The 14,750-nt window shown below is 39.1% G+C and overlaps 1 protein-coding gene across 5 annotated transcripts in view; it reads left to right on the top strand.

The window, feature by feature from the left end:
• Positions 1 to 413: 413 nt before the first annotated feature.
• AGBL4 (AGBL carboxypeptidase 4) overlaps positions 414 to 14,750 on the top strand; it is a 964,275-nt gene continuing 949,938 nt past the window's right edge. For 4 of the 5 annotated variants that reach the window (XM_068953091.1, XM_068953089.1, XM_068953087.1 and 1 more), the window contains exon 1: positions 415 to 466. In XM_068953091.1, the coding sequence (XP_068809192.1) occupies positions 424 to 466 (43 nt within the window). In that variant the 5' untranslated portion in view covers positions 415 to 423. Of the gene's footprint in view, positions 467 to 14,750 lie in introns of all 5 variants that reach the window. The other variant, XM_068953088.1, reaches the window with a different exon arrangement.

Genomic DNA, 14,750 nt, shown 5'->3' with positions numbered 1-14,750 from the left:
GGGGGGGTCACACACTGGGGACCCCCGCGGTCGGGGACGGCGCTCCCGCACCTGCCGGCGGGCAGAGAGAGCGTAACGAGCCCGCCCCGCCTCGGGCCGCCGTAAAGGCCAGCAGCGCGGGGCACCGGCGAGGGAGGCGGTGACAGCTCCTTCCCCTCGCACGCGGCTCCTCCCGCACTGCGCGCCCCGGCAAGGCGCTGTGGAGCCGCCGGCCGAGCGCGGACCGGACCGCACCGGACCGCACCGGACCGCACCGGACCGGGAGAGCCCCGCCCCGCCCCGCCCCGCCCCTCCCTGCCGGCGCGGTGGCGGCCTGCGGGCGGGGGGGAGCTCGGGACTCCCCTAGCGGTGACGTGTGTTGCTATGGCGACGCCCGGGCAGCGTCTCGCTCCGTGTGTGTGTGGGGAGGGGGGAGGTGGAGGGATGACAACAAATATGGCGGAGCGGAGCCGGACGGCAGAGACGGGTCAGTGCCAGCCGCAGTGGTCCGGCGGGCGGGGGGAGAGACATCCCCCCCCTTTTCTTCCCCCCCCCGCCCCCCGGCCTTCTGCAGGGGGCGAAGGCGAGGGGCGGCTGGCAGCAGAGGCAGGAGAGGGCCCTGCCTCGCGGAGGAGTGCGGGGACGGGGCCCTGCTCCCCGGGAGCGGGAGGGAAGCCCCCTGGCGGGGCGGAGGGCGCCGAGGTGGAGGTGGGACACGGGGCGGTCGCCTCTGCCCGGCCGCTGCGGGGAGTGGGAAGGCCCCGGCCCTGGGGGGCGAGCGGCCGTGGGCAGCCGGCGGAGAGGGGGAAGAGTCGCCGGGGCGAAGGAGGGGGCGGCCCGGTGGCGTGTCGGGGAGGCAGGGCAGGGCAGAGCGGGAGCCCCCCGGCCCGGCGGGGGAAGGCTGGCGGCCGGGTGGGCTGCCCTGCGCCGCCCCCTCTCCGCGCCGGTGGTGGGCAGGAATCCCCCCTCTCACAAGAAACCAGGATCCGCTCTGTTTAGAGGAGAAAAGATAACCCGTGAAGACGTGGGGTTGGAACTGAAAGGGCAGCGCAAGGCTGGTGGCTGGGGGGTTGACCCGCAGGTGCTCACCCCGCCCCACCCCGGCCGGTGCCTGGATGTGTGAAGAGCCTCGAGGCCGAGAGGGACAGCGCACGGCCGGTCTTGTGTTCCCGGCCCACGCCTCGTTCTCTGAGGGTCTCCTTAGTGAAGATCCCAAGTGCAGTTCCTCCTATTCCCGACGCGTTAACAGCGACTCTAACTGCGCAGATGAAGAAAAGTTTGTGGGTGAAACTAAAGTTTGGTGTTTCTTCATGAACGATAACAAGCGACAGGGATCTTTTGTATTTTAATAGAATGAAATTGAGGTCTTTTCCACACGAAAATAAAAGCCCTCCCAAGGAACTTATGAAAGTTAGGGACGCTAATGTCTTGAGGATGAAACTAAAATAATGACGGTCTTTGGGAAGATTTAACATCCCATAGCACCATACATAAGTTATCTGAGTTCCTTGACCAAGAGTTCCTTTTTCTAGCCTGCTGTGCTGGCTGCTGTGCATGTGCTATGCTTCTCTGCCTCAGAAGTGTCTGCATGTGTAATCAAGATGCATTATATATAGAACTGATTTTATATTTTTGGACCATTTAAGATGAAAAAAGGTGATGAATATGTAAAATGCTGTTGCGCTCTGGAAAACAATACCACAGGCTATTTCTAAATGGATCAGCCATAAGGCTCTTGACTTCCCTGTCTGTTTTCACCTGTGCTGTCTATGAACCCCTGAACTCACACTATGGAGCTTATTATACATTAAACTTGTCCATGAGGTAGGTGATTTTTGCATCTACTCTGTGGTGCAACACTACACTAAACACAGCTAATCAGCTGCAACTGCACCATGAAACAGGAAATGAACTCCAGTGGCCGTTTGTCAACTTTCCTACCTACTTCATCCTACCTATTCCTATGTCTTTGTCAAAACCTTTCTCCAACATAAAACATTTCCACTATTTCTATTTTAGGTAAAAACTTATCTAAACTTAGTTTAAACTTATTTTTATACTGTGTCCCCTGCCATATTATTTAAACCTATAGTGTTATAGTGTTGGCATTTTATTTTTAACCTTGTCCTGAACTTTTTCACATGTAGCCGTTACAGCCAGCTGTTCTGTGATTTCCTCATAAATGTGTTGGTTCCCTGAGCTTGTGCTGAAGCCATGTTTTGTTGCATGTGCCTGATACATTTCTATTTAAACTTTGCAATGCTTATCTGGCCATTTGGCAACTTTAATTGTGGGTCCTTCTACTCTGGAGAAACCAGATGAGAAATGAAAAATGCAAAGAGCCAGGAAGATAGGGAAAAGACACCAAAGTTTCAGAGATCAGTGGGGCTTAGGAAAACTGAGGGAAGCAAACCTGACATTTTGGTCCACTTTTAGGAAAGGGCTTGGAAGGTAGACTCCGGAAGAAAGAATTTTTTTCTAAATTCAGTTTCTAACACTGTTTTATGTGCACGTAGTGTGATTAGGGAATGTTCTTCTTCATGCTGTTTTCTGGCTACTTATTATGTTTTTACGATATGTTAGTCCTGGATCAGTCTTCAAGATATCCAGGAATCTACTGCTGGAAACCATATGTCACACAAGTTAAATCTTTTATGTATGGATGTGAGAAGAGCAAATGCATTTCAGTAGGGCTGAACATTATCAAATCGCATAAATTGATTTAGCCAATATGACTGTATTATACTTGCTGTTGCATTTTTGTAACTTACTGTTTTTATTCCTAGATCAGAACACACAAATGATAACTAAATCTCATATTCCTATCTTGAAATATTGATTTCTATCTTTAATTTTCAAATGAGACAACTCAGGTACCGAGGAATTAAAAGTCACTTGTCCAGGCTTCAGAGCAACACAGAGATTGACCGTTATGGACCGTTCCTTACTGATCTAATTCAGTATCCTGTCTGATGAGAGTCAGTGTCATGGAAAGATGTCAGAAAAACTGTAATTTTCAGTTATAAAAAGATGATTCTAAAAACAAAATTTCTTCCTAAATCTTGTCTGATACTGAATAATATTTTTCAACAAATTTAAGTCAAATTTAATTTTCTTCTCCTTGTTTGCATATATACATCTAAGTTGTTTTCAACCCTTTTAAATTCTTAGAATTTGTTATTAGCCTGTTATACTCAGCAATATTTTCTATATCATGGTTTAAGCTGTGTGTTTGAAAGGAGATTGAGACTTAGTATGAAAGGTAGATTATCTCACATCTGTCTACTGCAGAGTTCATATTCCAGCACTATCCGCTCTGGCCTAGGCAGACATCTGGGCAGATACATTAAATTAGTTTCTATATTCTAATGTTTGGTAAGAGTGCTGCAAAGTCAACTTGCTTTACCCTGGGTTAATGAATTTCCCATTGCAGTTGGCACCTTGGTGCTTGCTGGTTTCTCTAAATCGTTAGGACCAGCTTTCTGCAATATGCAGTAATTTCAGATGCTTGCTGATTTGGGTTCCCAGGCAACTTAATCTTCATAAATGGAGTTTACAGGCGAATGGAAGTGATTAAGATTATTTACTTACTTTTAGGAGCTTCTTAGCTTGAATTCTTACTGTTCTGCTCAGCTGACCTTGGTGTCTGACACTTTTAGAAGACACAGTAAAATGGCTGGTTTAGTTCAGGGATAAAGATCAACTTTATTTTTCTGGTTCTGTAACAGAAATGACCTTATTAACTTCTCTAAAGGAAATTTATGAATAGGTCAAAGTGAGTACAGAATTTGCTAATGTTTTGACATCTCTCAAGATGTGACATTAAGAAATAATTGTGTAATCATTTTATCTTTCTAATAATAGAAAATAAAAAGTATATGAAATAATTTAACTTTTTAACACATGGATCCACCTGAACTTTCACTAGTTATTCCATTCTTCCCAAGCTATTGCTTTTCTTCCAGGAAGACTTGCTTCTGAAGGCCTGAATGATCGAAGGGTGCAGGTTATCCCATATTCTGTAATAGTTTTCGATCTGGGACAACTGTAAATCAATCTGGATTGACAGTTCTAATATGTTTTATTTCACCGTTGCTAGTCATTTTGTGCATATTATTATTTCTGATATTATTGTGATATATTAATATTTCTGATATTGGCCTATTGTCACTGAAAATCCTAGTGAAAGCGAAAAAAGCATTTACTGTCAGTACTGGATGGGATATAAATATGTGTGTTTAAACCAAAGACCCTTGGCATGGGGATGAAGTTTTCTCAGCTGAATGAGTAGGTTTTTCATATTTATTTGCATGTCATGATAGATGCAGGGCAGTGCCGTGTTAAGTCATATTTCTTTTCATACAGAAAGGTTAAAATTTTCAAAAGCGTTCAGAGTTGATCTACCTTGGCTTCGGTGAGCACAACTTTAAACCACTGCTGAATGCTGATTTTGAGATCCCTCTCCAAAATTTGGTAGTAATTAAAGTTCGTAAAATACTTATAGATCCAGATTATTCTTTCAGATATCTGCATGTGGAGGGATCGAGTGATTAATTGTGTAAATTCTGCAATGTTTTCTAGTTATTTTAATGTGATAGGGCTGAGTTTGGACTATTTTGAAAAGGTAATTTCTGATTATTCTTTCTAAAATAATAGTTATTCTTTTAACAATATTTAATCACTATTATTATAAAATATTTAATCAATATTTAATTTCTAGTCCCCTAGGCAAATTTAATTTCTTTAACTGAATCGTCCTTTCTTAACTTCTTTTTGGAATTCAAATGTATAAAAACAATATTCTTTATTTCCTAAACTGCACAAGTATTTAGCTTTGCCGTTTGCTGGCCTGTAAACATAGCTGAATTCCAGTACTTGGGAAGAGGACCTGCAGTCTTCATGATGAATGGGATCTGCCTACTATATCCTCCTACCAGCTTATAGAGATTATTAAAAAAAGTCAGTGGAAAACTATGAGGGTACTGGGCCCAGGCTTGCAGATGTTCACACACCGTAAAGAGCTATTTGTGGTTGTTTATAAAATGCTGCAGGATGTATTTGTAAATTTTAAATATGTTTTGTTCAACAAACGTATTTGCCAGAACTTCCCAGCAATATGGATACATTTTAGACCTAAGCAGTTCAAACAAAAGTCCGTGGGATACTAGGGAGAAGTTTGTTAGTAAATTTGAAGTACTCTGTAAGACTATTAACTACTTCAGTTTTTACTGCTTAAGTTGAAGTATTCACTGAAGTGATTTACAGAAGGAAGTTACTGTAGTTGCTACAGAAAAATAATTATTATATTCTGTTACTGTTAGACTGATATTCAACTTATTTCCAACTTTTTCAGTTATGTAGCGGAAACGATCCCCACTAGAAGAATTCACTGAAGAAGAGCTACTAATGTATTTTTGGTGCTTATAGCTTTGATCATATTTCTATTGCATAATTTGCCATATAAGGAGACCTGAGAAACACTAATGAAGGTTTTATTCAGCCAGAAGATATAATTTCAGAAAAAGAAAGAGAAACAGGAAGGTACTGGAAATTCCAGTTGCCACCTCTTAATGGTTTACCATTTCCTAGCCATATTTCAAACAGTTCTTTCTTTGACAAATAATCAAAGCTTTTGAAACCTCAAGCCTCCCAACATTTTTTATTTCAGTGAAGTTCAAAGCACCCTATTAATTATTATCACTTGTGAGAGGAGGTTTTTCAATTTGTAAAAAGTAAAATGAGACATAGTGAGAATTTTAATAGGTTTTGTACTGAAATTTGTAGAACAAAAGTTTCTGCAAGTTTCTTTAAGTGTTACTGTCACTGTATTTAGTAGGCAGAAATCTTATGCAAAAATCCAAACCAACCTCAGCATGCACTTATATGGTATAAGTAGCATTTCTAGTTTTTAGAGTTGGGCTTCATAACTACAATGCTCATTAAAATAGTTTTTAAATTCAGCTAGCTAAATTAAAAGGTAACTAGCTCAATCTCCACATGGTGCCAGTAACAGGGCTGGGAAAGACAGTTCTGCAGCACAGACCTCATTAGCAAAGGGGATACCTAATAACAACAGTTGTTGTCTTTTACAGCAGAAATGGGCAACTTATCTACACTTAAAGACCATTTTCCTTCCACCTGCTTCTTTTGCCTCCAGCAACAGCTGTTTAGGGACCAGGGCAATACACTGAAATGACCACAGAGTCAACCTTCAATCTGAAAAATACAGAGCCTGGATACCATGATAACAGAAAGCACCAAACCACTGATAAATGAGGTGCTACAGAATATGGAGAGGAATTTGGTACAGGTATTTGCTCTTGATGTCACTTAGGTCCGGCACTGCTTCATCTGTTCAGCAGTGGTGCTGCTGGATGCAGACATTTCTAGCAGACCCATTAAGTGTTTGCATTATGCTATATCACTTTTGTTTCTGGAGGATTAATTGTGCTGCCCGTTTCTAGAGCTATGTGACCCTTTAGAAACCAGCTCAGATTTCTCAAATAATTCCCTCAAAGCACTTGGCATGCAAAGCCTTGATACAGAATTGCCATGTTTAGATTACGTTGCACCTCAGCTAGTAAGTCCTTCCAGACTCAGACTCTCTCTGCAATTAAACTACAATAGAGGTAACCCAAATTAAACATAATTGAGAGTTGGTTGTCAGTACGTATGTTATGTGTTCCATGTCCCAGCTTTCGTGTCACATCATCCCCACAACTTATCATTTTCTTGCCGTTGCCACAGAAGCTAAGTTTGCCGCTTTATAACTCTGGAGTGCTATGTTTTTTAACCGTAACTTTTTAAATATGTGTTTTGAAGTAATTTTACTATTCATATTTTGGAATGGTTTGAAAAAACTCTGCCCTATCAAAATATTAATCATATTTCCATTTTTATTTTGCCACAGGCTGTGCAAATTCAAAAATGTGGACTTTAATATTAAATTTATGTCCCTGATACTGCAAATGCCAATGAGTATGAAATTGCATTGAATTTGATGTGACTACTTACATAAGTAAAGCTATTCAGGGGTCTATGTTTATAGTTAAGTGTTTTCATGATTGGCTCTGATTTAAGACAAGAGATGTATGAAGATTAGAGACTAAAAGTTATACAATCTGATACATATGTTTTCAAATATACTTAGTGCCCCTGATCTCTCAATATGGTTAACTAACTAATTTTGTAGAGACGTTGTGGCAAAAATCAATCCTAAAAAAGGGAGTGGGAGGAGAAAGTAGTTGTCTTAAAGAATTATTATTAATTAAATAAACTATATATATAGTTATCTTGATGTATTTCATTTACTTGCTAATTCATAAAGCTATTTACTTAGCAGTGAATCTCCCAACCACTAGTGAAAACTGACAGGATTTTCCTCTTATGTATTGTGTCACAATCGGCTTGAAAAATTTTTTGAATGCAAATATGCACAAAAGAAAGTGGAACATAAGTTCCTATGAAACCCCAGAGCAGAACAGCAGAAATCAGTCTTCAAAATCCATTCAAAGAAAGCCTAAATGTATTCATTATAGTTCTAGTGATATGTCTTCATTTGGAATAATCAGTAATGTTACTGTATGATTACAGTAGACTTTACAGCTGGGTAACACCTATTATGTGACCAACATATTTTCATGCATATAAACTGCATATCAGATAACATGCATTTGATTAAGGAAATATTCTAAAATAATCTGCACAAATCGAGAGCCAGTAGGGTTATTTCAGAGGAAGCGTCTATCTAAGATAGCATTGGAAGGTTAACTTCCTGCTGTACTACTTACCTGCACCCACAATCTGTAGTACTGCTCAGTCACAGATGTTTTGTGACGACGGAGAATATGGCTATGTCTGCTGGTTATTTTACTTCTAAGCAGTAGAAGTAAACAGTAGTTTGATCTCAGAGCTTTCTCTCTATAAGTCTTGTAGACAGTATTTTGACTTGTCTTCTGAATACTAGAAGTACTTCCTATGCATTTCACATTCCTCTAAATATACTGTCAACTGAACACTTGCTTAATTTTAAAAATGCAGTATATAGTATATTAGTTAGTAGTGTTTGCTGTAGTGAAATGTCTGTTATTACATTTCTAATGCAAGACTATTAATAGATCAAGTTTGCTTTGCTGACGTTTTTATTTTAGAAAATAGGGTCTAAATCAACTATTTTGTTCTCTAGTACTTACCACTTTGTGAGTAAAATGAACTGCCCCAGTGATCTAATGATTTGATATGAAATACTAGGTTCTATTAAAATGTTTATTAAATAAAGAGTAAATTCAGCTATTTGAGAGGGCAATACTTCGTGGAAGAAATTATCAATGGCTTAAAGGACTACTTTTTGGAATGGACTGTTTCAGAGAGTAGAGAGAAAGAGACTATTCTCAAGTTACAGGAGTTGTTTCAATAAGTAATTATAATGATGTCAGTAATTAATAGTGTGATTAATTTCAACAACCTCAGGGAACAAATTATTCCAAAACTATTACTAAAGTCCCCAAATTATTTTAAATATACTAGTGAAAAAGATTTAAACTCCAAAGTGAAAAAATCAGCTTCTTTCATGCTGTGTCCGAGGCTACTGCTAATTGACTTAAATTGACTGATGGAAGACATGCATACCTCTAAACAAAAAATAAATAGCAAGCAAGGAAAAAAAGAAGTTTAAATCACACATATTCAAGAGCCAATGAAAAATAAATATTCAGCCCAAAGAAGGACGCATGAAATATGGTGCACAATACAAAAGACTGACAGTGTCAAGTGAACTTACGTTGCCTGGTTTTCGTTTATCTGGCTTCCCTTTCACACTCGTCAATGACAGCACTAGCAGTTACAGTACCATACCACTCTCTCTCTTCCATTTTGTGATCAATCATTTGTGAAATTTTGGGTCTTGAAGAAAAAAGTGTAATGGTGCGGTGCAAAGCCTCTGATGTACTTCCCCACAGGATTTGGTGCTCCGTGGAGCCCTCGTGGAAGAGCCAGTCTTCCACGGCACAAGGGTTCGTTACTGGCATAAAGATGACAGTGGTTGAGTCAGGAATTTCAATAAAGTGTCCTGAATGCTAGACTTACTCACTGATAAAAAAAAATATATATTTCTTCTCTGGACAGGTGTATCCACTGCAAACAGTACAGTACCCATCAAACAGTACAGTAGCCCTCTTCAGGCAGCAAAAAATCAAAATACCTCTGAATAATGGGTTTGGTGTGTACCACGTCTATGCTGTGTCCAGAGTTGCCAGGCTTATTGCTTCTAGGGAATATGTAAGAATGAGAACAAAGGCAGACCAAACTAGAATCCACAGCTGTATTTCATCAGTGCTGAACCTGAATTGATATGCATAATATAGCTTATTATCTCAGGCACAACATCACAACTATAGCTGTTTTCCTTCAGCCTTGTTTGAATGATAGCAGTTAAGCTCATGCCTTGCAGAATACAGTATAGATGTCTCTTTAAATGCTGGTCTGGAAAGCCCCTGCTCAATCAGCAAACATATTAAGACATTAGAGGTGTAATTTTCATACAAAAAAGGAGAAAAAACACTCCTTATAAGTTTCTTACCTGACCTCTCCAATACTCTTGAAAGACTTCTGCAGCACTTCATACTTACTACTTACTGTGGGATAGCTTTTGTGGGCAAGCAGTTTGAAAGTGATTATCAGGACTGAGAGGTGTGAAACCTAGGACAAATAAAATGAATTAAGCCTTGGCCTTTTGAGAAAGCTGAAATAAATCTACTCCTCTGTTATATCAGGATCATCTATCGAATCTTCTTCAGTTTCCCAGCTAAGGATCAGCTGGTTTTCTTAAGAGAGACGCACAAAGTTGTTGGCTTGTAGAGATTTTAGCTTTATTAGTCATTGAAGGCTACATAGTCATGGGTCAGGATCACTACATTTGTTGCTTTATATCAGGTGTTTTTGTTGTATTTAGCTTGCCTCAGTATGATTTATTTTTTAATTCAAATATTTGTTTTGTCATGACTTCCTTCAGTTATTCTATCATTAGAACAATTCTAATTATGCTGTTCTTGAAGGTCGAAGACCATCTGCTTGGCATGGTGCACACTCCTGGTTAAGCTATCATGATCTGATTGTTGTTCAACAACATGTCTTTCTTGTGCTCTTAAATTGGAAAAAACTGTTTATTCCAGAATATATAGTGCAGATAAAAAAATCTGTGGAGGAAGTAATGTTCTTATACTGAAGAACAGAATTTACAGTAAAATGTGATTTTACTGCATAGAAAAGAAATGGTCAGTGTAGTCCTTAGGCCAGATCTGCTGTTGCTTCATTAGTGTAAATAGGGGTTAAGTCATTTATCTAGCAAGACATTTACTTAATACCTTCTATATGAAACTTGAGGTATTATCCATTGAAATTAAAGTTTGATCTGTATCAGCTGGAACTGACTGAATCAGTATACTTTGGCTGGTGCTATTTCTTAAGGTTGTTCTGAAACACCTTTTAGTAAGCATTTTGCAGGTAATCATCCTGTGTTTAAAACCCTTGCCAAAGAAAGATTTCTGAAAATGTCTGGTATAGACAAGTGTCTGATTAGTATACCTGACAGTTTCAGCTATATGTCCTGCTTTTGTTAAATCAGTGCTCCATGCTTATGGCAACCACTGGGGCTATAGTGTATAACCATGGGTCTTTCCTTTCCTCCCACTTTCTGCATCCTCCCCAACATACACTACAAAAACAGCTGTATAAAAGCTGATGTGGTTCAGGATTATGCAGCATGAGAAATATTTACAGCATTTTAGGATACTACCAATGTGTGTGACACTGCCACCAACCTTTTTTTTTCAATTTTACATGAGTTTTAGCCCTATCTGACATCTGCCAACTACAATTCCACACCCTGCAATTGTGTGCCTTTTTTGACTCAGTATTTTTAGTAGGTCATATGCAGTCCTAGTCTTTGGGAAATTAGTTACTTACAGAATTTGAAGACACATACAACCCTAAGAAAAAGTGTTGCCCATTGAAGTTTGGTAGTACTACACGAGGGATCAGGTTTAACTCTTCAGTTCCTCTTTGCCTCAGAATCCTGAGACCCAAAATTTCCTCTTGCTCAGTAAGAAACACCCCCAAAATCTATTGCTGACCTAGAACTTGAATTCCTAGACCCTTCTGGACCTATTTTTGACATCTTCTATTCTTCTTACGCAGACCTCATTCTCTGAATTGTATCTTATTTCCCAGATAGGTTATGCTTGCAGATACAATTGCCTTTTTTCAGATGCAGCTGTGAGGTCTAGCTGAGCTCTCTAGCTGTTATTTACTCCTTTCTCTGCTATTGGGGATATATATGATGCGTCACGTTTATGTTTACAATTTATATGTTTTATGCCTTTGTTTTATCTGTTTTTTGATTAAAGAAGTATTGCTACTATAGCAACAGTTGCATCATGTGATATCTTTGATATTATCAAGATGCCAAATACTTGTTAAAGAATAAATCTGTATATTAGATGTAATTCACTGCTTCTTACAATATTTTTAAATAAATATTTTCAGTTAACGTATTTGGTACTACTAATTTTTCAGGGTATTTTTCCTCTCTAGTGATGAGTATTTTATGGAGAGATTAGGGATTATACAGTACAGTAGAAAGAGTAATAGATATTCTTTTTTCTTCTTTACTGAGTGTGAAGAATCTATTGCTACTTTTTTCTTTTATGAGGAAAAACTGTTCATATCTTCTGGGATATTTCTGGGTTCCCTAGAGAGATACAAAAAAATCCGTTGCCAGTTACCTCTGACAAGAAGGCATTGCCTTCTGAGAGCTCCAAAGGCATCAAGTGGCAACAAAGCCCTCTTGACATTATTTTAAAAGTTGGCAGTTACCTGAACTTTCCTAATTCCCACTGTTTGTTGCACATACAACTTTGGGTGTGCTGCTCCCACCATAGCTTGCATTCCCTGCTTTTTGTTATCTCTCCGGAGAGAACACACTTTGAGCTTTTTGGTTCCATATTGATTCACAGAAAATAAATATTTTGAGGTAAAGTTTGAAGTCAAGATTATTAAAGTTCAAGACTGGAAACAAATATTAAATGTAAAGCCTATACAAGTCAACACAGGTTGACTTTCTTTTCTTATAAACTTTTAAGACAATCCCAGCCATGAGGAGTGAGGATCATTGTTCAGAGCAGTATCTGTCTGCCAGTTATTGCCTTCAGTTCAGTGTTCTTCACTAGATTTTCTAAAGGAGCTATAATTGCCATTGATAACTATCTGAATCAAGTTTTTTTGAACGGACTGTATAGTGGAGATTTCTCATCATCTTTTCATACTTAATCAGCCAGTTAGCTAATGATTTTCTCTTGGGCTAAGTACCTTACATACTTTTCGGTTCTTGCTTATCCTTGGGCTCCTGCTCTCTGCTCACTGTGAGCTTTTAAGCTAAATATTCTTTGGAGTACTACCAAGCCTTATGTGGAGACCCCATATGACATCTTGTAGACAAAGATGAAGGATTTGGTTACTGCTTGTTTTGCTTTGACATGTTTGCATATAAAAACAAGTTTTTTTCCAGTCCCAGCTTTGACTGGACACCTATGCCGTACCTTCTGCTTGAGTAAATCGGTTTGGACATGTATGTCTAAAGAGTTATCTTAGGCATAGCTGTCCCTTCTAACCCAAAAGAAAAAGTTAATGGTGCATTACCCAAGAAATTGCATTGGTCAGATAAAAAGATTTGTTGTCTGGTAACCTCTGTAGAAACAGTAACCTGTGCAGTAAAATTAAAAAAAAGAAATGACAATATTTCCTTCTTCTTTATATAACCTACCATAAGCTTTTTAAAATCCATAGCAGTGAGCATACAGTTTATTTTTCCAGAGTAGTTCCAGAACTTTTATGAAGCTCAGAACTTACCTGACAATCTCAGCTACAATTCTTCTTGGCTTTTATTCTGCATGTTTTCTTGGATATGGGTATCTTCTTACAGTTTTGAGACAGACATTTGACAACCAATCTGTTGGTCAAACTGTGGGTGGCAAGTAACTGAAGAGACAATTACTGTGAAGATGCTATATCTCAAATTAGGTTTCTAAATAACAATACAATGTGCTACTAATTTGTAAAGTTAGACCAGGCTGTGTGAGAATCCTATTTGTGAAGCATTCTCCTTGTTCTGCTAGACCTTTGAAATAGCCAGTACTGACAATATGGGTGCAGTAAGGGTATGTGAGGCAGCAAGTTTGGTTGGTACCATGTTGGGTATTCTTCCAAGCCCTGGGAACTGTAGTCTTAACATAATTTTTTCCATTTCTTTTCAGATCACAGAGACTGTGAATTAAGCTAATTTCAGACTGACATCACTCTCTGCTGTATGTTCAGATTCTCAGGGTCATGCTTGCTACCTACCTTGCTAAAGGATAAGTGTTTGTGAAGTTACAAATGATAGTTCTTTTTTCTTCTTTTCCTTAGCATTTTTGAAGCCAGTGGAATTGGAAATCAAAGTTCCTGTCTGCTGCTGACTGTAGGATTTTGAGGATATTTATGGAGCATTCATAACTGATGCCATACATAACAGGTCGTCCTGAATATCTGTGTTGCTGTAGCCTGGGGCATTGATATAACAGCCTTTATTTCAAAAATTAAAGAACAGAAGAACGTAACTAGCTATTAGGAGTACAGAGATTTATTGAAGTTTTCTCTACAAATGCAGGAATCAAAGAATTTGCTAAAATTACACAAATCTATAGAGAGGGGCTCTGCAGTTTTCCTGGTGGTGGAAGACACCATTATTGGCATACCCTCCATAAATGTTGCCAGTCCAAAAGATGAGCTGAGCAACATCCATGTAGAGTCTTGTTATATTTTGGAGCTAATAGGACTTCCAAATCTGAATGTTTCCCTATCTGAATTTCCCTGATTGTATTTCTGTTTATTGCAAACTATACTGAGAGTTCAGGTTCATTCCTCTGTGTGGGTTTACAATAACTATACTGCTCCAGGCTGATAAGGCTCTTTGTTAGTGTGTCTTAGAACTTCTCTTTGCCCCTGGAGGATGAGAAGATGGTTATCAGAACCTTAAACAATGGGAATTTTCTTGGCCAATATAGGTAAAGGAAAATTAAAGTTGCTGGCATGGTTGCATTTTAAAATCTGTAACGCTTTTACTCCATTTGGTGTTAGCTTAGCCATAAGGAAAATACAGTCCTTGTCAATGCATTTTGTAGACCAAGTGACTTGATTTTGGTATGGTCATCTGAGTTCATTTCTTTTCTGAACAGTCTGATGCAAAGTAGAATATAGTAGTTCTCTTTTGCTAATGACAGAAAAATCAGTAGTAAAAAATATATCCTAATTTTGTTCTAAAATTAGGTTCTAATAACAGAGTAAATTGAGAAGTTTCTTGCTGACGTTTGTAATATTTAGAGAAGACTTCTTTGAAGTTGATTTGCAGTTATCCTATCTTCTCGTGCTGCCCTACCTTTCTACTTGACTACCCTTATTAGGCAGAAAGTCTGATTATAAGAATGATGTAGGTTTTCTAGGCAAATTCACCCTGTATTTTTCTATGCCTATTTTAATGTGTCTATGCTTTCCTTCTAGCTAATGTAGCATGAGCGTAGCTGCTGGCTGGTAACTCCACGGATGCGGAAGGTTGTCACAGCTGGAAGTGGGCTTGTTGTTTACCCAGCTGAGAGAATAACTATTACTTGCTAAAGAGATAAATCCCTCTAGAAACCCTGCAGTTTTTGGAAAATATACTCCTACCTACATTTGCATGATAT

The sequence above is a fragment of the Struthio camelus genome, chromosome 8 (assembly GCF_040807025.1).
Source record: "Struthio camelus isolate bStrCam1 chromosome 8, bStrCam1.hap1, whole genome shotgun sequence".
Classification (NCBI taxonomy): domain Eukaryota; kingdom Metazoa; phylum Chordata; class Aves; order Struthioniformes; family Struthionidae; genus Struthio; species Struthio camelus.
The sequence above is the reverse complement of the archived record's forward strand: the minus strand, read 5'-3'. Positions and strand labels throughout refer to the sequence as shown.